General features: G+C 47.4%; 1 protein-coding gene across 3 annotated transcripts in view; it reads right to left on the bottom strand.

Moving 5' to 3' along the window:
- WWP2 (WW domain containing E3 ubiquitin protein ligase 2) overlaps positions 1-25,108 on the bottom strand; it is a 179,958-nt gene that overhangs the window by 12,171 nt on the left and 142,679 nt on the right. For all 3 annotated transcript variants that reach the window (XM_033218840.1, XM_033218841.1, XM_033218839.1), the window contains 3 exons: positions 20,810-20,899; positions 11,615-11,789; positions 3,979-4,033 (listed from right to left, as the gene is read on the bottom strand). In XM_033218840.1, the coding sequence (XP_033074731.1) occupies positions 3,979-4,033; positions 11,615-11,789; positions 20,810-20,899 (320 nt within the window). The remainder of the gene's footprint in view (positions 1-3,978; positions 4,034-11,614; positions 11,790-20,809; positions 20,900-25,108) is intronic.

The following is a 25,108-nucleotide window of genomic DNA, read 5'->3' as shown; positions in this document are numbered from 1 at the left end:
TGCCAGAGAAGAAAGAAAGAACCATCAGATTCAAACACGGAGAGCCGGTGTCCTTTCCCCGCGGCTCCCACCTCCTGGGTGCTGGGTCTGAGTTTCTCTCCCTGTTGTCAGCCTGTTAGAGAAGAACCAGCCAAAGCCGAGCTCACTCACACTTGTCACTGGGAAAGGGACAAAGAGGGTCCTTCCTTGTTGTTGGTGGTGGGGCGGGGGAGGTGTGTGACACATTTCCAGCTCGAGATGAAGCACTTCTTTGGTTGGTTGGTCAGTCGGAGGGAGGGGGTGGTGTGGCCACCCGGAGGGAGCAGCACAGCTCAAACCAGAGGCATAATTGCTCCCAGCTGTGTGCAGCACGGAAGCCGGGCAGTCCCCAACCCGCCAGGCCCCCCACCCAAGTCCCTCACGGCTGATCCCTGGTCCTGGAACCCTCTGCACTGCATGCAGCTGACCTGGGCGCCTCTGTCCCACAGGGCATGGTCCTTATGGGGTGGCTGCATCTCCCTCGCACCTCTCTGATCAGTGCTCTGCACCCTGCGCCCCTGCACGCTCCAAGTTCTCCCGCTTCTCCCACTTACAGGCTAAGTCTTGTTCTAAAACTCTCATACCTTGGCACATCTCTTTCTTGCTTATGAGCAAATAAATGATATCTGGGACTGAGGACACTTACACTGGCCAGCCTCTTCTTAGACATGTACCTTTTTTTTTTCTTTTTTATATAAAGACAGGGTCTCGCTATGCTGTCCTGGCTGGTCTCAAACTCCTGGCCTCAAGTGATCCTCCCGCCTCAGCCTCCCAAAATACTGGGATTACAGGCAATAAGCCACCGTGCCTGGCCTGCCTATCCTGTTCTTACACCTAAGTATGTGCTTTGAGACAGGGGAGTGTTCATGGAGTGGGGCTGGGGCACAAATATACTTTTCCTCTGCTCTCAACAATCTCTGTTCTCTTGCCCTTTACTGATACACTGATAAGGGCTCTGGGGTCCCCAAGGGAGGAGTCTGGGCTACAGGGGCAGACCCAACCCGAGCTGGCGGTTCCGGACCTTGAGAGGGATTGAAAGGGGTCACCTCTCAGCTCCAGGTAGACAGGGGAAAAAAACCAGGGGGTAAAGCTCTTGGCCCCAAAGAGGTCACCTTTCCCAGGAAGTTCCTGAGCCTTCAAATCTGTTTCTCTCCTGAAAACAAATGATGCTATTGGCTCTCCTTTTACAAGACAGAGTAACATTAAAGAAATAAAAAATAATCAGTTCCAGAAGCTACAGGGAACCCGAAAGCTGAAAAAGGAGCAGAACAGGAAAGAGCAACAACCCCCTCCTCACTCCCTACCAAGACTCGGCTGCGATGCTCCCAACACCAGCCCAAGGCCTCAGTCTCCCTCCCACTCTCTGCCTTACCTGGTATCTATGCCTCGTCTGAAATTTTACAAACAGACATTATTTGTCAATCATACATCGATAAAGCTGGAAAAACAAATAAATACAATAAAATAAAAATAAAGACAGGCTGGGCACGCTGGCTCACACCTGTAATCCCAGCACTTTGGGAGGATCGCTTGAGCCCAGGAGTTTGAGACTAGCCTGGGCAACACGGCAAGACTTCATCTCTTTTTTATAAATACAAAATAAACAAAAGGAAGACAAAAGGAAAGAAAGAACAGGAGGTGCCCAGAGCTGTCAGGGAGCTACCACCACCTCAGAACACACAGAAGGAAGGCTTCCCAAGAGGTTTCCAGGGGAGGGGGCCGCTCCCAGCCCAGAAGCTATTGCTTTGAACTAGATCCTCACGTCTGCCCTGTTAAGGGCCAAAGCCAAGGCTAACGACAGGGCCAGGGGGATCTGTCCAGCGGGCCTGAGGCCTGTGTCGTCATTTCTGGCACTGCTGCTGCGTGGAGGCCTCCCAAGGCCGGCTGACTGCCTCGCAGCCTTCAGTTTCAGCTGGGGGGCTGGGAACGACCTTGAAGGAACACCAGCTCGACCTCATTTTAGGAGTAAATGGACTCAGACGTATTCAGCCACAGGCCCAGGGTCAGGGCCACCGAGGGCAGATGTGGATCTCAACCCAGGGTGTCCTGAGTCCCACAGCAGTGTGTGGGGAAGATGCGGGGTCTCTCCTGGGGCAGCAGAGAGGGACACCAGCAGGCTTGGTTAGCAAGCTGCCACTCAGTGCCATTCTCACTTGGTCTGGCTGTTCTTTCTCTTCATTCTCGGCCAGCCCTGGGGAGGCGGCCCCTGCCACAGTCCTGGGGCAGCCAACACAGATCCTCAAGGATCTGCAATTCAGAAGGAGCCCTGGCCTTTAGCCAGAATGTTCTTCCTCTTAATTTTGGACTATGACAGTTTTGTGGGTTTTTTTCTGATTGTTCATTAACAGCATCGACTCTGACCACGGCTCCTCCATTTCCATCTCAAATATTTCCACACTTAGCATTCGAGAGCTGCTTTCAAGTCTCCATCAGCTGTGCTTACCTGGTGACCATCACTCAGCAGAACTGGCATGAAAACCCACTTGACTGGGCTATACCACCTGCCTCTACAGAGCCTGAAACACACTGGAAGTCCCCGGCTTTTAGGCCGCTGGCCACCAAACAGCAGTACAGATTCTTGTTGAATCTGACGCATTTTCCCCTGCCTATTGATGAGGCGGGGTCTTCAGAGTTTTACTCTCTCACATTGGAGCTGCTGCCAATCTCTGAGATACCAATGACCTTTCTTTGGTCCAGGGAGCCATGCGGGGCAGCTATCTGCATAAGGGATCCCTGAACTGAAAGTCAACAAATATGTGGAAGCTTCACTAAATGATATCTCCAACCAGAAGGACCAGAAGGCCCTTCTAGGACACTGGACTGCAGTGCTCATTCACTAAGTGGTACCCTGCAGGTATAAGAGGGTTGACACAACCTCTTAAATGACTACCCGAGAGCAGCTGTGTCTGCACCGAGAAGGTCCAGCTCCAAAGCTGCACATTTCCAGGCATCAGAAGCCCCTCCTATCGTTGTCAACTTCCCAGAATGCACCTCTCCATCTTTGTTGTTGAGTGCACCCCCTCCCAGTTTCACACCATCTGTCAACACCACCAAACCAACGTTTACTGTCTTCTGCTGGCCTAACCAATAAATGAAACCCAACACATGCTGGTTCCCGCAAACACTGCCTTCTTCCACTCCCAGTGACTCTTACAAGATTAAATACAACTCTGCCCCAGCTCTCTCTATCAAATACGCTAAGTCTCGTCATCTCTAATGACCCTTTTTGCATGGCTACTCCTTCCTAGAATAGCCATGAAGCCTATAATCTCTCCTAAGTCATGGGCGTCCATCCCTTAACTCACTGTTAGCAAATCACGTCAAGGACCTGGGATAGGTAAGAGGCGGCTACCAAGGGCGAGGAGAAATCTACACGGCGTTATTAACTAGCAGCGATGCGTTTCCAGAGTCACCACCTGGCATTCAACTCTCGTATCTGCTTCCCTCTGGCCTCTTTCACAGCTATGTCAGAAATAAAAAGGTGGCTTCTATTAGTCAAAATTAGACCGAAGTCCGCCAACATCTCAGCTGCAAAGAAAGATGTGTGAAGGTGGATCATTCCAAGCATATGGTCACAGATCTGAAACAAATCCATTTGGGAGTTAGGCAGTGTCAAAATATCTTAGTGGTAGCATGGACTCTTCAGTAGACACCCTGAAACTCAAGACCAAAGCCCAATAGTCCCCCAGCTGCTCGGGGACATCTTTCTTAGGGTCCCACTCCTTTAGCGACGGTGGGTTTGGTGGATGCTCCAGTGATTCGGTGGAGCTTGGTTACTTTTCTAGCCGCCCGGCTCCATCACCTGTAACTGCTCTGGCGGGGCATGCCCAGAGAGTGTGCTGGAGAGGGGAGAGACGGAAAACAGAGGCACAGGAACAGGGAAGGAGGACACGCGGAGGAGAGGACAGAGCACCGTGGCTGACGGAAGGCCGAGGGCGGGGAAGAGAACTCAGTACTTACCCCAGCCAGGAGGGAGGGGGCCCAGGGGATCATGGTCAGTCGAAGCACTCGAAGACTAAACACAAGAAACACAGCAGAACACAGAGGTTACAAAAAGCCACTGGTGAAAAAATAAATCAATCGATAAAAAATAAAAATGCCAACGACTCGCTTCCGCATTTGAGCACTCTGCAGGGAACGCAGTGGGACTTTAGGTGGCATCTGCTCCTCTCAAAAGTCTCTGGTTTTTGTTTTGATTTTTACAGAAAAACCAAAAAAGAAGCCTGTGCACGGAGGGCCCAAGTGAGTTTTGGAAATGGTAGAGCGATGGGGAGGCGGAGGCACGCCGGTGAAGGTGTGCCAGGGGGGCGGAGGTAGGGAGCAGCCCTGGTGGGGCAGAAAGGCCCGGGAAGCAGGCTCGGCCAGTGCCTCCGCTCAGCTCCGGCTCGAGGCGGCCAAGGCGGCTGAAATCACCACCACCTCCAACTTTCTCCAAGAACCACACGCAGGAGGGGAAAAAATATCGCAGGCCTTTCCAATGAAATCATTCCCACAAGCCCTGCCCACGCCCAGAGCTTCCTGGCTGGGGCCTGGCCCTCCTCCCTCCACCTCGGCGTCCCCCCCAACCTCCCATCTGGGTGTGCAGCATCCACCCAGACTGAGGGCACATTCATGCCCCAAGCCCTCACCTCCCCCAGGAATGTTTTCCTTCCCCTTCACAAAGCACCTTTATTCCTCCCCTGCCTGAACCTGAAGTTGCTCAGTGTTCTGTGTGTGTCTGTGGGGGGTTGGGGCTGGGGGCGGGGCAGCAAGACAGAAGGGGAGACAGGGGAAAGAAGGGGGAACCGGCTCCAGGATTTCAGGGTTGCTGTTTACATTAGAATCCCCCCCGCACCCCCTTCAGCCAAATTCTGCTTCGAGGTCCCTGGGGATGGACTGCAGTGGACCAGGAGTTCTCATATCCTGCAGGGAAGGGGGGTGCTGTCAAAAAGTTCTGGTCATTAAATAAAACAAGTATTGTTCCACTCTTTCTTCTTTTCTTTTTTTTCTTTCTGAAACATTTTTATTTTACTTACTAAAATGTGATCGTTATAAGAGGGGATCAAGTTCTAAATGTGGACTTCAGGCTGCTGGGCTGGCCCCGTCTGGGGGTGCCGGAGCCACACACGGGCAGGAGGATGAATGGGCTCAGTCTCGGCTTGAGAAAACATTGGTGGAACTCAGCTGCCAGCAAGCCCCTTCCACAGCCCTCCCTCCACCCCGAGCTGAAAGGACAGAGAAACTTTCTTTCCAAGGTGGCACACAGGCCCCTCTTCCAAGCAAGTTCCAACAAAGATGTTTAAGTCTTGAAACCATAGGCTCCTTGATAGGACGGAGCCCCCTTTCAGGGCAGCGCCTCCTGCCCACACAGAATGCAAGTGCACGGAGGTGGGGGAAGCTCACCTCGATTTAGGATCCCTTATCATTGATCTCGAGCTGTGCCTAAAATTCTCCATCGCAAATCATATTGAATCATTACTGAAAAAAAGCTCCCAAATTCACAGAAGTCATGTGGGCGTGTGACTGTGTGTTGGGGGGTTGGGGGAGATAGGGTACAGTATCTCATAAAATCCAACTCTGTTTTGTAGTTAACACATTAAAAACATTCGGCAACAGAGGCATGGGAACAAATGTGAAAACACACATACTCTACATCATGGAGCCAAAGGCACTTGGTAAGTGCTGAGCTAGAGCACTGACCTTGCAAAGGGGAAGGACTATAGAAAAGGTTATTTTAAAACATTACAAGAGGATGCATTTGGTGTAAAAGTGTTTGCTGCTTCAGGTCTTGTTTTGGAGTGAGTAGATCAACTGTAAAGTGTTCAGGGCTCTCATGGGAAACCGACAACCAGCTGTTACCGACCTGGCTTCCATGGGGGCACGGTCAGCTTTTGCTTAATTCTACAAATCAACAGACCAAAAAGGTCTTTACTGACAGCATCCCTGACTAGCACTGAACTAGGATCAGAAAATACTGATCAGCCCTTTTCTGAATCCTTGCCTTTTAAAAAAAATCCCAGCCTTCATGCAACGTAGGCTCTTTTGTTAAAGTGTTTTTTAAAAAACAATTTCCTTGGTATCCTGATTATTATTCTATCAGAACGCCCCCCGCACCCCTCCACCACACACACCTATAAGAATCGAGGAGAAGAGGAGGCAGATAGGAAAAGGAGAGACACCAGAGACTGATAAACACAAACAACACATATTAGGTTGGTGCAAAAGTAATTGTGGTTTTTTGCCATTAAGAGTCATGGCAGCTGGGTGCCATGGCGCAGGCCTGTAAACCTGGCACTTTGGGAGTCGGAGGCAGATGGATCACTTGAGGTCAGGAGTTCAAGACCAGCCTGGCCAACATGGGGAAACCCACGTTTTAGTCTCTACTAAAAATACAAAAATTAGCCAGGCATAGTGGCAGGCACCTATAATCCCAGCTACTCAGGAGGCTGAGGCAGGAGAATCGTTTGAACCCGGGAGGCAGAGGTTGCAGCGAGCTGAGATCACACCACTGCACTCTAACCTGGGTGACAGGACGAGACCCTGTCTCAAAAAAAAAAAAAAAAAAAAAAGGAGTCATAGCAAAAACCACAATTACTTTTGCACCAACGTGATAAAATCAGAATCAATGGGAGCTGATCCTCACAACAATTTACTTCTTATTATTAAATTGAAGTACTTGATGATTTTGGATACGTCTTCCCTCGGGCACACAGTACAAGTTGAAAAAGAAAGAAAGCCAGAAGGGAGGAAGTGAACAAGGAGAAATGAAAAATAAAAACTATGCATCATGGCCAGAAAACCGAAAGCCAAAAACCCCACATCTCCAATGAACCAACCGACTACCCCTCCTCTTCTACCACATTCCCCTAAAATGAGAGATGTCAAGGTGTTACGTGGAGCAGAAAAGGATGTAGATGGGGGAAAGCAGGACTCTGCAGCCAGAAGAGAGATCCTGGACGTTCTCTATCACTAGGAATAGAAAAGAACACTGGAATCCTCTTCCTGCGTAATGGTCCCTGGGTTGGGAGATCTGGGGTGCAGGCCATGAGCCAGAGAGCTCATGAGAGTTCAAGTCCCTTGGGAACTAAGCACAAAGTTCCAGTAATATTTTAAGATACAAACTCAGAAATAAAGAATGCCTAGCAAATACAGCTGAGGGTAAGAAAGGTCTGGGAAGGGCATAAAGGTTGCAGTGTGGAAGGCGGGCTTTTTTTTTTTTTTTTTTAAGGATGCACCAGACGGACACAGAACAAAATCCAGGTGCTTGAGAATTCAATGCAAGGGGCTCTCTGCAGAGTAAGAAACAAGTTGTCTGTTTCTGGATAATGGACTCCACTCCCTAAGAGTCACAAAATAATGTTTCTTTTCCTTTTTTTTTTTTTTTTTTGAGATGGAGTCTCACTCTGTTGCCCAGGCTGGAGTGCAGTGGCGTGATCTCACCTCGCTGCAACCTCTGCCTCCTGGGTTCAAGCGATTCTCCTGCCTCAGCCTCCCAAGTAGCTGGGACTACAGGTGCCCGCCACCACGCCCAGCTCATTTTTGTATTTTTGTAGAGACAGGGTTTCACCATGTTGGCCAGGATGGTGTCGAACTCCCGACCTCAAGTGATTCGCCTGCCTCAGCCTCCCAAAGTGCTGGGATTGCAGGCGTGAGCCACCGTGCCCGGTCAAAATAATCTGTTTCAATACTGCAGAGAGAGATGCCCCGGAAGTTGCTGGCCGTGTGATGGTCCCATCACAACAGCACAACGTGCAAGGCTGTGCCGGGCATCTTCAGTGGGTCCTAGCAGGAAAACGACACAAGAGGGCAAAAGGAAACTGCAAGGGTGAAACAAGCAAACGAAAAGATACATGATGATCATGGGCAACATTAGCACATTCGTGAGTTGGGAAAGGGAAACATGGCAGAAAAACTAAGAACCAGAATTTAGAGCAACTGGAATAGGTGTGTGCTGAGGCAGACAGCAGGAAGGAATTACAGGAGACTGCAATCTGGGATTCCCTTGATTTCCATTTTGAACTCTATTTCATGGTCTCTGCAGTACAGCAAAGAAGAACAAGGTCTCAGTTGAAGCTCAGCAACAGGAGGAGGGGAGGCCGCTAGTCTAGTATTGGATCTTAAGTCTTCCGAGTCAAACTCTGGGCCTAAGCCAAACCCCAAAATAACTATATGAAAGCAACCCTTCTTACTTGTAACCAGGACATGGCACCATAGCAAACAAGAGGAGAAAACCAACGCCAGAGGGGGAGGAAAATCAACAGAGAGACATTGAAAGCAGACCAAAGAAAGATTCCTGCCACATTTTTCAATATGGGTCTTGTTTCATGGAGAAAAGGTAACCACCACCTCCATGCAGAACCCTCCCACATCCCCAGCGAGGCTGAGAAAACCATTTTAGAGTATTCAGAAAGAACAATTTTTTAGTATTCAATTTTTACTTCTAGGGAACCCTCCAAGTCAAAGTTCTACCTCTAAAAACCCAGAATAATGTTGCTAAGAGAGGCAGGCAAAAGGAAGGAAGACTCCAAAAGACCAGGCAGATGTGAGCTCCAGAATCTGGGAACCTTCCCTTTCACACACCAACATCTTGATCAACCTACAGAACCTAATTGGTGGCTATTAAGGGGAAAAAAAATTGCTTTAATACATCTTATTTTATTCATTCATTTATTGAGGCAGGATCTTACTGTCATCCAGGCTGGAGTGCAGTGGCACGATCACAGGTCACTGCAGCCTCAGACTCCTGGGCTCAAGCGATCCTCCCACCCACCAGTCTTCCGAGTTGCTGGGATTACAAGTGTGCATCACAATACTCAGTTCAATTTTTTTTTTTTTTAATGAGAAAAGTTGGATAATCAGGCAGACAAAAACCATGTGAAACTCCTAAAATATGTCCTTGTCTCTAAGTCAAAGGACAGATAGGTCAAAGAAGAAAGATGCCCCAGACCTTCCCAGTTTTGCAGCCACGGCCACCCAAGAAAATGGCAGGCAAAATCTTTGGGGCCCAGCTCAAAAGGAGCAATCACTGAAATGTGGTGAAAGACGAGATTCCATCCAACTCTGAAACATGCCAGAATTGGATGTCAGGCATGTGTGGCAGGCATGGGTGGGAAGCCTGGCCCAAGAAAGTGTGCAGTGCTGCACTGGGCTAGACAGCGGGGCCCTGGCTGGAGACGGGCATGACCATCAACCCTGGAGGCAACTTACTAAGACAAACACCACACTTTCTGCTCACCCTTGCTAAGGAAACTGAGGCCCTCCATGGTTTCCTCCCTGTATGATGAGCAATCCATCCCCACAGACAGAACTAACCAAGGGAGATGCTACAGTGACTTATGGCTGATGATCAAAAGCCAGGGATCTATTGGCTGGGTGCGGTGACTCACACTTGTAATCCCAGCACTTTGGGAGGCCAAGGCAGGTGGATCGCCTGAGCCCAGGAGTTCAAGACCAGCCTGGGCAACATGGCAAAACCCCATCTCTACTAAAAATACGAAAAATTAGCCAGATGTAGTGGTGCATGCCTGTAGTCCCAGCTACCTCAGGGGGCTGAGGTGGGAGGATCGCTTCAGCCCAGGAGGTCAAGGCTGTAATAAACATGATCGTGCCACCTTATTCCAGCCTGGATGACACAGAATGATACCTTGTCTCAAAAAAAAAAAAAAAGTCAGGGGCCCAGCTCAAAACATTTCCAGCCTAGAATGCACCATCATACCCTGTGTTAGTTCTGCTATAGATCCCAACCTTCACACCTAAAGTGCTCTGAGAAAAGACGATCCGCCAACTTGGCAGTCCCACATCTCCCTACCACAGAGGCTGTGCGGCTGGGCTTCCCCAAGTCCAGGTCACTGTGGACCCTCTAATGGGATGGAGACTCCAGCAGGTGGAACTGGGAGGGTTCCCAAAGGGACACAGTATGGGAGACTGTTCAGGCAGTTAGTTTGAAACCAGAGCATCCAGAATGCTGGACTAGAAAATTTAAATGTGGGCCGGGCGTGGTGGCTCACACCTGTAATCCCAGCACTTTGGGAGGCTGAGGTGGGAGGATTACCTGAGGTCAGGAGTTTGAGACCAGCCTGACCAACATGGTGAAACCCCATCTCTACTAAAAATATAAAAAATTAGCGAGGCATGGTGGTGTGCACCTGTAATCCCAGCTACTTGGGAGGCTGAGGCAGCAGAATCACTTGAACCTAGGAGGTGGAGGTCGCAGTGAGCTGAGATTGTGCCACTGCACTCCAGCTTGGGCAACAAGAGCGACACTCCGTCTAGAAAAGAAAAGAAAGGAAAAGAGAGAGAAGAGAGGAGAGGAGAGGAGAGGGGAGGGGAGGGGAGGGGAGGGGAGGGGAGGGGAAAATTTAAATGTTGATGGGAATGGTGGCTCATGCTTGTAATCCCAGTACTTTGGGAGGCTGAGGAGGGCAGGTCACTTGAGGTCAGGAGTTCAAGACCAGCCTGGCCAACATGGTAAAACCCCCATCTCCACTAAAACTACAAAAATTAGCCAGGTGTAGTGGCGGGCACCTGTAATCCCAGCTACTTGGGAGGCTGGGGCAGGAGAATCGCTTGAACCTGGGAGACAAAAATTGCAGTGAGCTGAGACTGTGCCACTGCACTCCAGCCTGGGCAACAGAGCAAGACTCCATCTCAAAAAAAGAAAAAATAAAAAGAAAAGAAAATTTAAATTTACTCTTTAGGTAATGACCACAAAAGGTTTTGAGCCAGTAAATGGATGCAATGACAGTAACATGTGAAGATTGCTCTGGAGGAAATAGGCCAGATGGACTGGAAGAGAAAGAGGGTCAATGGAGAGAACAACTTAGAGGGTGCTCTAGCAATTCAGATGGGAAGGGGCAGAAGATGATCAAGCATCAGATAAGAGGCTCAGCTAGACTAAAGATAAACTTTTTCTGCAAAGGGTCAGACAGTAGGCTTAGGCTACTTTAGGATTTCTGAGTTATACAGTCTTTATTGTGATACTCAACTCTACCACTGTACCACGAAAGCAGCCACCATTAATACGTAAACTGCTGGGTGTTCTTATGTTTCAAGAAACTTTATTAACAAAATGAAGTCGCAGGCCAGCTTGGCCCATGGACTATTATTTGCCAATCCCTGATCTAGATGAGCCTAAGGATCTTTCACCCTTGAGAATCTGTCAGATAATAAAGATCTAAAAAAAACAGTAGCAGTTTTTTTGGTTTTTTTTTTTTTTTTTAAGAGACAGGGGTCTCACTATGTTACCTGGTAATTGCTTTGATCTGGGAAGGTGAGGGATGGGAGAAGTTAAAGCTGACCTTCAGGGTGCAAATCAGGGAAAATGGACTTGAATGAAGGGTGCAGAAATGAAAGCCGGTCTTGGAAGAAAGATGGGGAACTCAGTTTTAGACATGTTGATTCCTTAAACACAGAGGCTAGACACGGAGCTGCTGAGTGAGGAACGCTGGAATTTGAGGAATTTCACTGTGATGAGTAAAATCTCCAGGGGCAGAGCGCTGACGTTGCCAGACGCTGTTTTCCCTGCTCACCAAGCAGGTCAACAGAGAACGTGGTGAGGCTGCACATGTGCAAGGGCAGGGAGGCACCCCCACCTCAGGCCAAGCGCTTGCCCTCTCACCTGGTAGAGGAATCTTTGGCTGAAGTGCTGCATGGCCCCCTGGAGCTGATTCCGCTGCGACTGCCACTGCTCATAGTTGCGCACGTACTCCGCGGTCGGAGGCTGCCAGGTGGTGGTCCTAGTATTGTGATCCACATAGTAAAACCTGCCTCGGGGATCGGTGCGTTTTTCCCAGCTGGAAACAGGAACCTCAGAATGAATACAATGACGACCCCACACCCATCCCCCAACTCTAGAAAAGTCTCAGGATGCCTAGCACAGCCGGGCAGGCCCAGTCACAGAGGCTGCTGGGGCTTAGCTGGCAATAGCAGACATCTGTGGTTGCCGCCTCAGCACCCAATCCCTCCTTGCCATTAGCTCTCAATTTCTAATTTGGGGATGCATGTGGTTCTGGGGAAGCTGACTCTGTTCCCAACCTCAGAGCTGCATGGTTGCCTGGACCAGAAGTGCACATGTGATATATGCTGAGCCAGCCACAGCCAATCTCAGGACTTCTGCTAGCAAATCTAGGAAAACTAACAGTCGTTCATCTTTTCTGAATATGACTGAGTAAGCATGCAGTCCTGGGGGCCACTGGCTACTATTTAGGACCCAGAGACAATAGGAAGTTGACCCAGTGGATGGTGGAGCAGAAAAATGGGAGAAACGCCAATTCCTTGGTGATATTGTTGAGTAGCCCAAGCTTCGCTTGGAATCAGGATTGATATCTAGAATTTTCCGTTACATGAGCCAATACATTGCCTTCATTATTTAGCCAACTTTGATAATAACTTTTGTTACCTGCAACTGAAACTCTCCTGATATAAGGTGCCAATGAAAACATGTTGTATGGTCTTTGGTTTTGTTTTGTTTTGAAACAGAGTCTCACTGTTTATATTTTTAGTGGAGATGGAGTTTCACCATGAGACTGGTCTTGAACTCCTGGACTCAAAAGATCCTCCCACCTCAGCCTCCCAAAGTGCTGAGATTACAGGCGTGAGCCACTGCACCTGGCCTCAATGATTATTATTATTTTTTTTTTTTTTTTTTTTTTAACTCAAGGCCTCCCTAAAAATGGTTTTCCCTCAAGTGGTTCCTAGGACCCACAGTCAGTTCCCAGGTTTTGTCTGGATTCTGCCTGCTGGAGTGCCTCACCTTCATGACTGGCTGTCACCCTTCATTCAATTGAATGCCACAGCTCTCTCCCCACACCGAGGTCTTTCCTCAGTTTCCTCGTGTCAGTTCTCCTCCCAGGGATGAAACCAGGCCAACATCATTCCCACTGCTATCAGTCAATCACTCAGCCTGACTACTGCTTTTTCACTGTCTCCCTGCCCCTGGCTTTCCATTTTCCATTCCTATGTCCAGATCTGTATCACCTCACCCCTGGGCTACTGTACCTACCCTGGAATTAACCTCCCCACTCTATCCAGCCTATAAACAGCCATCAGAGTAACCCACTAGACTGAGCCCTTGGGTCATACTCCTGCTCAAAAACCTCAATTGACCAGCCAAGGCAACAGAGGGAGACCCCCATCTCTACAAATATATATATATATATATATTTCTTTTTTAACAAAAATATTTTTTAAAAATTAGCTGGGGGTGGTGGAGTGTGTGCCCTTGGTCCCAGCTACTTGGGCGGCTGAGGCGGGAGGACTGCTTGAGCCTGGAAGGTCAAGGCTACAGTGAACTATGGTTATGCTGCTGCACTCCAGCCTGGGCAACAGAGTGAGATCCTGTCTCAAAACAACAACAACAACAACAACACTTCAATTGACTCTCCACTGCCCTTGAGTCAAAATCCTTTAGCAAGTATGCAAGACTCACAAAAATCTGGAACCTTCCTAGCTTTCTCGTAATTTGTCTACCCCAGGCTGGAGTATAGTAGTAGGATCATGGCTCACTGCAGCCTCACCTCCCAGACTTAAGCAATCCTCCACCTCAGTCTCCTGAGTAGCTGGGACCACAGGAATGCACCACCACACTCAACTAGTTTTTTTTTAAAAAATTGTTGTAGACATGGGAGTCTCCCCGTGTTGCTCAGGCTAGTCTCAAACTCCTGGGCTCAAGCAATCCTCTCGCCTCAGCCTCCCAAAGTGCTGGGATTACAGGTGTGAGCCTCTGCACCTGGCCCGAAGCCATATGTATATAGTTTTGAAACACAAACAGGACTGCAGGGAATATCATGAAAAACCACGTGCTCTTGCCCCATTGCTGACTCCTGTTCCCCAAGGACAACCACTTTCAACTTTCAATTGCTTCTACTAGTATATGTGTACATCTGTGTCTCTAAATAACATGTCTATTTCATTGCTTTTTGTCTTTCCTTTAATACAGAGACAGGGCCTCACTATGTTCCCCAAACTGGATTTGAACTGCTGGGCTGGAGCTATCCTCCAGCTTCAGCTTCCTGAGTAGCTGGGTAGTCTCAGGTGTGCACCACCAAGCCTGGCTCATGATTTGATTTCTTGTTTTTGTTTTGTTTTGTTTTGTTTTTTTGGCTCTATTTGCTATCGCTTATGGACTTTCCACTACCAAAGATGAGGAATGAGGATGTAGGTATTGTATTCCATCCCTCAGCTATCTCCTCCCCTCGTCCCCTCAATATGGAAAATCACCATTAAATCAATATTCAGGGTTGGATTATGATGATGTAGAATACTGTAAGTATATTTCCTTACTTGTAACAACTTTTTTCTTTTTTCTGGAGGTAAGAATGTCCTTGTTGTCTTCTGTGTGGTTTTCAAGAGCCTATCACTGATGCATCCCCAGATTCTCAGACGGGACAGGTGGCCTGGCAGTGACCTTCCTCTCTCGGCCACATCTCTCCCTTATCTGACGTGGACAGTTGTGTTTCCACCTTACACCTGCTCTGTGTCCTTGACCTGACTCGCCTTCCCTTCTCCTCCTCCTGGGAGATTCCACAGCCTTGGGGTTAAGTTCTCTGTGTCTTGCATCCCATTCATTCTTCTTTCTTGGCTTCCTGGTGGGATTTGGTGGGATAAATCATGGAGTAGCTTCCGAGAAAGGACGTATCAAGGTTAATTTTTTGAAGCCCAGAATGTCTGAAGATGCCTTTATTTCTACTCTCACATTCAAATGTTAAAATAACTCAAAGTAGGCCGGGTGCGGTGGCTCAAGCCTGTAATCCCAGCACTTTGGGAGGCCGAGACGGGCGGATCACGAGGTCAGGAGATCGAGACCATCCTGGCTAACACGGTGAAACCCCGTCTCTACTAAAAAATACAAAAAACTAGCCGGGCGAGGTGGCGGGCGCCTGTAGTCCCAGCTGCTCGGGAGGCTGAGGCAGGAGAATGGCGTGAACCCGGGAGGCGGAGCTTGCAGTGAGCTGAGATCCGGCCACTGCACTCCAGTCCGGGCGACAGAGCGAGACACCGCCTCAAAAAAAAAAAAAAAAAAAAATAACTCAAAGTTGATTTCTAGACAGGAAATCATTTTCTTTTTTGTTTGAGAAAGGGTCTTGCTCTGTTGCCCAGGCTGGAATGCAATGGCATGATCATAGCTCACTGCAGCCTCGACCTCCCAGTTCAAGTGATCCTCCCACCTCAGCCTCCCAAATAGCTAGGACTACAAGCACACACCACCATGCTGGGCTAATTTTTTGTTTTTCGAAAAGACAGTGTCTCACTATGTTGCCCAGGCTGGTCTTGAACTGCTGGACTCAAACGATCCTCCTGCCTTGGCCTCCCAAAGTGCTGGGATTAGACGTTTGAGCCACTGCGCCCAGCAGGAAATCATTTTCCATCGGAGTTGTGAAGGTCCTGCTCTACAGCCGTTGAGAAGAAGGATGGCACTCTTGGTTCCTGACCCTTTCTAGGTACTCTGTTTTTTCCCTCTGGAAGTTCTGAGGTTGTCTCTTGACACTTGGAAATTCAATCAGATGAGCCTTGGGGTGAGTCTTTTTTTATCCTCTGGGCTAGGCATGTGGTGAGCTGTTTGAATCTGGATACTTGAGTCCTGGCAATTTTCTTTTCTAATCATTTCCTATTGCCTGTTTCTCTGTTCTTTCTTGTTATTCAGCAAGTTCTTGCTAAAGAACTATTCTTCAGATGTTGAATGCCTTGGTCACATCTTCTCATCTCCAAATTTTTTTTTTTTTTTTGAGACAGAGTCTCACTCTGTCACCCCAGGCTGGAGTGCAATGGCGTCATCTTGGCTCACTACAACTTCCGCCTCCTGGGTTCAAGCGATTCTCCTGCCTAAGCCTCCCGAGTAGCTGGGATTACAGGCATGCACCACCACGCCTGGCACATTTTTTGTATTTTTGGTAGAGATGGAGTTTTACCATGTTGGCCAGGCTGGTCTCAAACTTCTGACCTCAGGTGACCCACCTGCCTCGCTCTCCCAAAGTGCTGGGATTACAGACATGAGCCACCGTGCCTGGCCCAAATTTATCTTTCAACAATTCTACTGAATTTTTCATTTCTGTTGTCATATATATTAATTTCTAAAAGCTCTTGCTTTCTGCCTGATCCATTTCACGGCCTCCTGTTCTTGTTGCACAGATGCTATTATTTTCTTCCAAATCTTTGAGGATATCAATTATAATTTGATTTTCCTTTCCAAAGTTGTTTTTCAGCTTCCTATATTCTTTTCACCAAGTCTCTTTTTTCTGTCTGCTAATCTTTGGCTGTTTGGTCACATTTATTTTTATTTATTATTATCATTTTTGGAGACAGGGTCTTGCTCCGTCACCCAGGCTGGAGTGCAGTGGCACAATCACGGCTCACTGCAGCCTCAACCTTCCAGGCCCAAGTGATTCTCCCACCTCAGCCTCCCGAGTAGCTGGGAACACAGGCGCACATCACCACACTCAGCTAATTTAAATTTTTTTTTGTTTTGGCCAGGCGTGGTGGCTCACGTCTGTAATCCCAGCACTGTGGGAGGCTGAAACAGGTGGCTCACCTGATGTCAGGAGTTCGAGACCAGCCAACTGGCCAGGCCAACATGGTGAAACCCCATCTCTACTAATCTCTACCGAAAAAAAAAAAGTTGCAAAAATTAGCTGCGCATGGTGGCATGTGCCTATAACCCCAACTACTTTGGAGGCTGAGGCAGGAGAATCACTTGAACCTGGGAGGTGGAGGTTGCAGTGAGCCAAGATTGTGCCACTGCACTCCAGTCTGGGCAACAAGAGCAAAAATTCTGTCTCAAAAAAAAAATTATTATTTTCTTTTTCGTAGAGACTGGTTCTCCCTATGTTGCCTATGCTAGTCTCGAACTCCTGGACTCGAGTGTTCCTCCCGCCTTGGCTTCTGGAAGTTCTACTATTACAGGTGTGAGCCACCACGCCCAGCTGTGTTCAGTCACTTTTAACAGTGAGCCACTAAAACACTGACTAAGTTCTGTATCCTCAGCTGGGGGCCACAGACTATAGAGTGACCAGGAAGAGTCTCAGCTATTTCACTAGAAGGTTCCCAAATATCACAATCTATGTTTCTTTCTCTTAGGCTGACCACTTTCCCCAGCAAAAACAAACAAACAAACAAAACTACCCTCCAATTTTCAGCCTGGGGAATGGAGATACCATCCACATTTAATCTCGTTTCTGAGTTCATCCTGGCCTTCAGCTATAGTTTGTGTCCTCAGACCTGGTCCTCCCGCTCTCTCTGCAGCTTCTCAATGTCAGAGGCAGGCATGAGGCTGTGTGTGTGTGTGTGTGTGAATCTAACTCCCTGCACAAACTTCCAACTTATCTTCCCACTGATCTCAAACCAATGAGGTTTTTGTTTGTTTGTTTGTTTGAGATGGAGTCTTGCTCTGTTGCCCAGGCTGTAGTGCAGTGGTACAATCTCAGCTCACTGCAACCTCCACCTCTCGGGTTCAGGCAATTCTCCTGCCTCAGCCTCCCAAGTAGCTGGGACTACAGGTGTGTGCCACCATGCCTGGCTAATCTTTTTGTATTTTTAGCAGAGATGGGGTTTCACCGTGTTAGCCAGGATGGTCGCAATCTCCTGACCTCGTGATCCACCCGCCTCGGCCTCCCAAAGTGCTGGGATTACAGGCGTGAGCCACCGTGCCCAGCCAAGGTTTTAATCTCATTCCACACCCATCCTTGGTGCCTCTAAATGCTGAGGCTTTCCAGGGCTCCATGGTGCAAATCAGCTAGCTTCTTGGTGGATTCCTCATCCTGCAGGTGTGGGTTTCAGTTCTCTCGGCTCTGCCATTTATCTACCAGAAACTAAACTTTGATTAACATCTCCCATATGCTGTTTCTCCTCCTCCATTCCTTTACTGTTGAAGGTTTATGCCTTTTTAATACCTTTATTACTATTTTAGTGGGTTTTCAGGAAGAACAGAAATGAACACATGTTCAAGCCACATGTTTAACTACAAGTGCTCTGCTGTGGTGGATTTCTTCTTCTAAGCAGCACGACTGCACTCTTTATTTCAGTTGAAATATTGTGCAGAACAGTGACTGGAGGCCCAGTCAGCCCTTCCACCCACTTTGGCTCCAGTGGGCATCTTCCCCAAACCTCAGAGCCCCTCTGGGCACACTCTGAGCATCTCTACTTCATACAACCCTTCCACTCCAGCATAACCGCCCCATGCATCCTTCCCCAAACATATCCTTTCCATTCCCACATGCAGGCAGCCACCTCCACTGTCCCCCCAACCTGGATCATCTTCCTGCAAGAGTTGGAGCCACTTCCCTCTGTGAGGCCTCCTCAATCCTGCTGTTTCGCAGTGATCACTCTTTGCTTACCTCAGGTCTGAGCATTGCTTAAGAGTGACTGATGAGCAAATGTGACCCTGAGCTACTAGGTCCAATACTTATTGCTCCTGGATAGAAGGACCCATTCTCATACGAGTTTCCTGTGGGTTTCCTATACAGGGATGGCCATGATAAAGTGAATCGTTGGTTCAATCTTGCTCCCCGGGGACCAGGTCTGTAGAGATCATGGCTCCATCTGTAGTTTCAAAATTGTTTTCATCATGGTTAATACTTCCCTGGAGGCAGGACTTCTGCCATTAATGAGAAATGAAAGCTTAAGCATTCATTCTGTTCTCTCTGGATCCCCTGTGATTACAGAGCAGAAATGAGAGCTAGAGGATCGAAGTTCTTGATCTAAAACTCAGGAAGAACTAATAAGCTATGCAGGGTGTACAGGTGAGCCATCTCCCAGGAAAACACGAAAACTACCCTGGAAATAAGACAGCTTGATTAGTAGTGTCCCACCTCAACACCTGGAGGAGAGCAAGTCCCCAGTCGTCCTTAGAAGATATCACTGAATATCTTTACTTAAATTCCATGCAAATGCTCATTGGGTCAAGGCCTACGTCCCTCCTAGACCAGTGAGGTTAAGAAGAAGCCACAGTAGGCTGCGCGCGGTGTCTCACGCCTGTAATCCTAGCACTTTGGGAGGCCGAGGCAGGCGAATCATAAGGTCAGGAGTTCAAGACCAGCCTGGTCAAAATGGTGAAACCCTGCCTCTACTAAAAATACAAAAAATCAGTTGGGCATAGTGGTGGGCGCCTGTAATCCCAGCTACTCAGGAGGCTGAGACAGGAGAATCACTTGAATCCAGGAGGTGGAGGTTGCAGTGAGCCGGAGACCGCACCACTGCACTCCGGCCTGGGCAACAGAGCGAGACTCCGTCTAAAAAAAAAAAAAAAGCCACAATACACAGAGCTCCTGCTGTTTTAAAGTGCATGTTATAAAGTACACAAAGTACAAGTGTGTAATACATACTGTTAAAGTCAATGTTTAATTTGTGACACAATTATAGAAAGTCAAATATTGACTGGGTATTTGATAATATAAACAAAACACCGCTAATGATATTGGAGCTTTACTTTTAATAAAAGAATATGTTTTAGAAATATATACTGAGACACGGAAAAATGATGTGTTTGTGTTTGTGTTTGGGATTTGCCTCAAAATTACCTAGATCAGGGCGTCGGGGATGGGCGGAGGGTAACAGATCAGGAGCTAGCAAATTTTTTCTATAAAGGGCCAAAGTAATTATTTTAGGATTTGCAAGCCATAGAGTCTGCTGCAATTACTCAACTCTGCCAATGAAGTACAAAAGCAGCCAAAAACAGTAAGTCAACAAATATGTGTGGCTGTGTTCCAATAAAACCTTATTTACAGAAACAGTCAGAGGGCTGGCTTTTGCCACAGGCCATCATAGTGTGCCGACTAGTTTGTACAGATGAAACAAAACCCGCTATGACTTGATAATTTCTGAAGCTAAATGTTGAGTATGTGGGGGTTTGTAATATTATTCTCTCTATATCTATTTGAAATTTTCCATAATAATAAGAACATTTTCATAATTTTCACAGCAAAACGCTCAACCTGTTTTTATTTTTTATTCTTATTTATTTATTTATTTAATTTGAGAAGTCCATGTTTAACTTTGGTAACTTATTTGACTTCAAGTCAAAGTGGAAAACAGAGTGAGCACTGATGATGACAGGTTATGAGTTTCATCCTCCAGGAGGTACAGAAAAAAGGATAACTCAAGCATTCTACTGGAAAACTGGAGCTAAAAGCAGCCCATCCATGGAGAATTATGGGACCAGAAGATGAGGTGGGATGTGTGTGGCACACTCCTGACAGCTGAACCAAACAAGCCACGTGGGCTCTCCTGAGAGTCCCCACTTCCGACAGCCTTTCCCTCCACAAACTCAGGGCAGGGGGAAGTATGTATATTTTATACAGGAGCGCTTCATGGCTACTTTACTGGGAGGTGATTCTTTCTTGAAGCAGAATACATTCCCTTTTAAAAGCTCTTGGGACCAGGAGACACATGTGGAAAGAACTTTCTGTCCCTGGCAGACAGGGAACCAAATCCCTTCTCCTTGAACTTGGACAGTCTTCCCTGTCTTGGAAGCCGCTCTCATCCTTTGGTTTTGGATACCTTGGCGGCATTCTCACAAAGCCCTGCCGAATGAGAAGCACTCTGCCTTTAGGGACAGGCTGGGCACAGGGTACGGTGAAACGCATCAACGTTCTATCTTGGCCTCCCATGTGCCTTTTGTTTCCCAGAGATCCTCTAATAATTCTAGTATGTCCTAAGACATGGGAGCAATATTAAGGCAAGTGGATAGGAAAAGCAATCAAGTGACCCGGAATAAACGTCACTGTGCTATGCTACCTCTGCAGAAAGGGACCATTTCAAGAAGCCATTGGGTGACTCATGGTGTCAGTTCGAGAGTCTCAGGTCTTCTCAGGTGATGACTTACCCCGGAGGAAGGGGCCGCTCCCAGGTGGTGGTCTTGGTATTGTGGTCAACATAATAGACGCGTCCATTGGGCAGCTCTCGCTGTTCCCATCTGAAAAATGAAGTCAAGGGTAGCATGAGACACACAGTGGAAAGGAAAGGCATAGGCCCCTGTTAGAAAGGAAGACCCTCACCACTCATGTCGCTAATTTACAGGAAGCATCAAAGATGACATGTGAGGTTGACCCAATGGTGAAGCCCGTTCCTGCGTGGCTGAGGGTGCCAGCCAGAAGTGATTCTTGAAGAAACTATAATAGCTCCCCTGTATGGAATCAATAGACCAGCATCCACTATAGATCACTCTAAATTTCCCTAAATGACCCGTAGGAATATATATTCCATGGATTTTTTTTTTTTTTTTTTTTTTTTTTTGAGACGGAGTCTTGCTCTGCCGCCCAGGCTGGAGTGCAGTGGCCGGGTCTCAGCTCACTGCAAGCTCCGCCTCCCGGGTTTACGCCATTCTCCTGCCTCAGCCTCCCAAGCAGCTGGGACTAAGGCGCCCGCCACGTCGCCCGGCTAGTTTTTTTGTATTTTTTAGTAGAGACGGGGTTTCACCATGTTAGCCAGGATGGTCTCGATCTCCTAACCTCGTGATCCGCCCGTCTTCCATGGATTTTTTTTAAAAAATTAGCATTTCTCCACCATTTCACAATCAAAGGTCCCTTTGGAAACATGATGAAAGCTGAGGACCCTTTCCCTTCAAAATGCACTTATGACAAAAATTTGTATTGTAATTTCTGGGTTTTACAGACCCCTCCAAAAGATCATCTATAGGCCCTCCAGCCTTGTTCGTCTACCCAACCTGTTAAAGTCACAGATTCTTTTTTTTTTTTTTTTTTGGTTTTTTTTTGAGATGGAGTCTCGCTCTGTCACCCAGGCTGGAATGCGGTGGCCGGATCTCAGCTCACTGCAAGCTCCGCCTCCCGGGTTTACGCCATTCTCCTGCCTCAGCCTCCCGAGTAGCTGGGACTACAGGTGACCGCCACCTCGCCCGGCTAGTTTTTTGTATTTTTTAGCAGAGATGGGGTTTCACTGGGTTAGCCAGGATGGTCTCAATCTCCTGACGTTGTGATCCACCCAAAAATTTAAAAATAAAAATAGCTGGGCATGGTGATGTGTGCCTGTAGTCCCAGCTACTTGGGAGATTGAGGTGGGAGGATTGCTTGAGCCTGGGAGGTGGAGGCTGCAGTGAGCTGAGCTTGCACCACTGCACTTCAAGATTCTTTATTTTTTCAATGAGACAGGGTCTCACTCTATTGCCCAGGCTGAAGTGCAGTGGTGCAATCTCAGCTCACTGCAGCCACCACCTCCCAGGCTCAAGCAATCCTCCCACCTCAATCTCCCAAGTAGCTGGGAATACAGGCACACATCACCATGCCCAGCTATTTTTATTTTTTAATTTTTGATAGAGACGGATCTCACCATGTTGCCAAGGCTGGTCTGGAACTCCTGAGCTCAAGCAGAAGATCCGCCCACCTTGGCCTCCCAAAGTGCTGGGATTATAGGAGTGAGCCACCGCACCCGGCTTAAAGTCAGGTTCTATGACTACCCTGTTCTCCGAGCATCATATATATTCATGCTCACATTTATTTTTGTAATACAGGATTCATTTACAGAGTATCTTAAAAGAGATCTGGGTGAAGACAGAAACACAACATATTGTTATTTTATACTGCTCCACCTATGATGAAGTCAAGTCTGTTTGTAAGCTAATATAAGCTCAAGGTGCTGAGGGTGGCTCATCTGCACTACTGAAAGAATGCCGAAGTAGCAGGTGATTCAGAGATAATACACAAGCCTGATCAGCACAAAATACAGCCAAGGACCACACATTCCCCACACTCCTGTTATTTGCATGAAGTCTGACAATAACTCTACTTCCCCAGAACATACTAACCTATATATAAAGGATGTAAAAATGTATTTATATAATGCTTACCACTTTCTCAAGGATATTAATGGTACTGCAGGCCTTTATGTTTTACACTGAATTTATTTACTTCTACTTTTGGGTACTGTCTAGGAGAAATTGACCTTTTCTGGGAAGCTACTACAGTCAGTTCTGCTGTAATGCTTGTTTTAAAAATGCAAATCTGTTCCAACGCTATTGATACAGAGAAGCGGACAATGTGAGCATAATGGGAATTCTGTTTGCTTATGCATGATTTTGTCTGTGAGAAACACTAATGAACACAGAAAACTTCCCCCAGCTAAACTGAGTGACACAAGAATATACAAAACCCACAGGTATCTAGCAGCCTCCTCAGTTTACAGTGTATTAATAGGTTATACCATCAACATCTGGAGTTACAACTCCCATCTGATTTCAGACAGCCCTCCATGCACCAGTTCACAGTAATACTCACAAGGTCCAACTTCTGACACCTGCTTCCACAAGCAAACTTCAGGTCTTCTCAAGAGAAAATGCCATATTTACTGTAGTGTTATCTATTTCGTAATCATTTAACACGTGTAAAACTGCTATCATTATTAGGTTCCTATTTTTTTTAATATGTCACTGACAAACTTTTTTAGCAGTACGTCCTACTCATTTTTCCCCATAAGCCCTGTGGTTTTTATCCTCTTAACATATTTTTCTTTTTATTTTTTTAAAGACAGAGTCTTGCTCTGTTGCCCAAGCTGGAGTGCGGTGGTGTGATCACAGTTCACTGCAGCCTCTGATTCTTGGGTTCAAGTGATACCACTGCCTCAGCCTCCCAAGTAGCTAGGGAAACAAGTGCGTGCCACCAGGCCTAGCTAATCTTTTTATTTTGTAGACATGGGGTCTTGCTTTGCCCAGGCTGGCCTTGAACTTTTGGGCTCAAATAATCCTCCCACTTCAGCCTCTCAAAGTGCTAGTATCACAAACCAACGTGCCTAGCCCTTCTGTGTTTTAACTGCATAATTTTGCATCACGTGATGACTTTTAGGGGCACATATGTTACAGCAGAGCTAACTGTATATGAACAAAAGTGTCCTAACTTCTACTATTAAGCCTGATGTGTCTACACTGATAGGTATCACCTATACTTAATGCCATTTCTCATTAAAACTGGGATGTCTGGTTAGTGGACTGCACTGATCAGCCCCTCAGAAGCTAGTCCAGAAACAGATACATAGGGCCAGGCACAGTAGCTCACGCCTGTAATCCCAGCACTTTGGGAGGCTGAAGTAGGCGGATCATGAGGTCAGGAGATGGAGATCATCCTGGCTAACATGGTGAAACCCCATCTCTACTAAAAATATAAAAAAATTAGCCGGGCATGGTGGCAGGCGCCTGTAGTCCCAGCTACTTTGGGAGGCTGAGGCAGAAGAATGGCGTGAACCTGGGAGGCAGAGCTTGCAGTGAGCCGAGATCATGCCACTGCACTCCAGCCTGGGAGACAGAGCAAGACTCAGTCTCAAAAAAAAAAAAAAAAAAAAAGAAAGAAACAGATACATAAGGTTTTCAAGGTAAGGAAGAAGCAGAGGAGGCACCATCACCACTGAGAATCTACCACGAGCTACAGGCTTACACCATGTATGCAATCCTTGCCTCCATCCTTTAAGGTGGAATTATCATCACCACTGATGAAACTGAGGCTCAGAGAAACTATGTAACTCTTCAATGGGATTCAAACTCAGCTCTGCCCCCCAAGCCTGTGAATTTCACCATGCTTTGCAGAAAGGAAGAACGGGAAGAAAAGGAAGATGAACTGAAATTTATAGGGGCTCTTCTACATGGCCACCATGTGCCAGATGCCTTCCCAATGCGGATCTCAAAGTGAGCAGCTTTCCTAGCACTGGCATCGAGGTAGGATCAAAATGACTAGGGAGGAATTATACAGGTTGAGTAGGCCCTTCTCTAGATGCTTGAGACCAGAAGTATTTCAGATTTTGGACTTTTGTTTTCAGATTTCGGAACATCTGCAGAATACATACCAGCTGAACATCCCTAATCTGAAAACCTGAAATCCTAAATTCTCCACTGAGTATTTCCTTTAAGCATCATGTCAGAACTCAAAAAGTTCTGGATTTGGGGGCATTTCAGCACAGGAATGCTCCACCTGTAATGGGTCCATAGTCTTCATTTCTAGGTTCCATTTTAATCACAACCCTCTGCTCAGATCTGATTTTCTGGACGAAGGTACACATTTTGCACCACTACGAGGCCTGGCCCCAAGAACAGTGAGATCTGGAGGTTCTACATACCCCCCAAAGTGGACAACTCTTGGTCAAGGACCAGAGCCCTACTGTTTAAAGACAAACATTAGACAAAATA

This window comes from Trachypithecus francoisi, unplaced genomic scaffold, assembly GCF_009764315.1.
Source record: "Trachypithecus francoisi isolate TF-2019V2 unplaced genomic scaffold, Tfra_2.0 Lachesis_group10, whole genome shotgun sequence".
Lineage (NCBI taxonomy): Eukaryota > Metazoa > Chordata > Mammalia > Primates > Cercopithecidae > Trachypithecus > Trachypithecus francoisi.
This window is presented reverse-complemented; position numbering and strand designations above follow the sequence as displayed.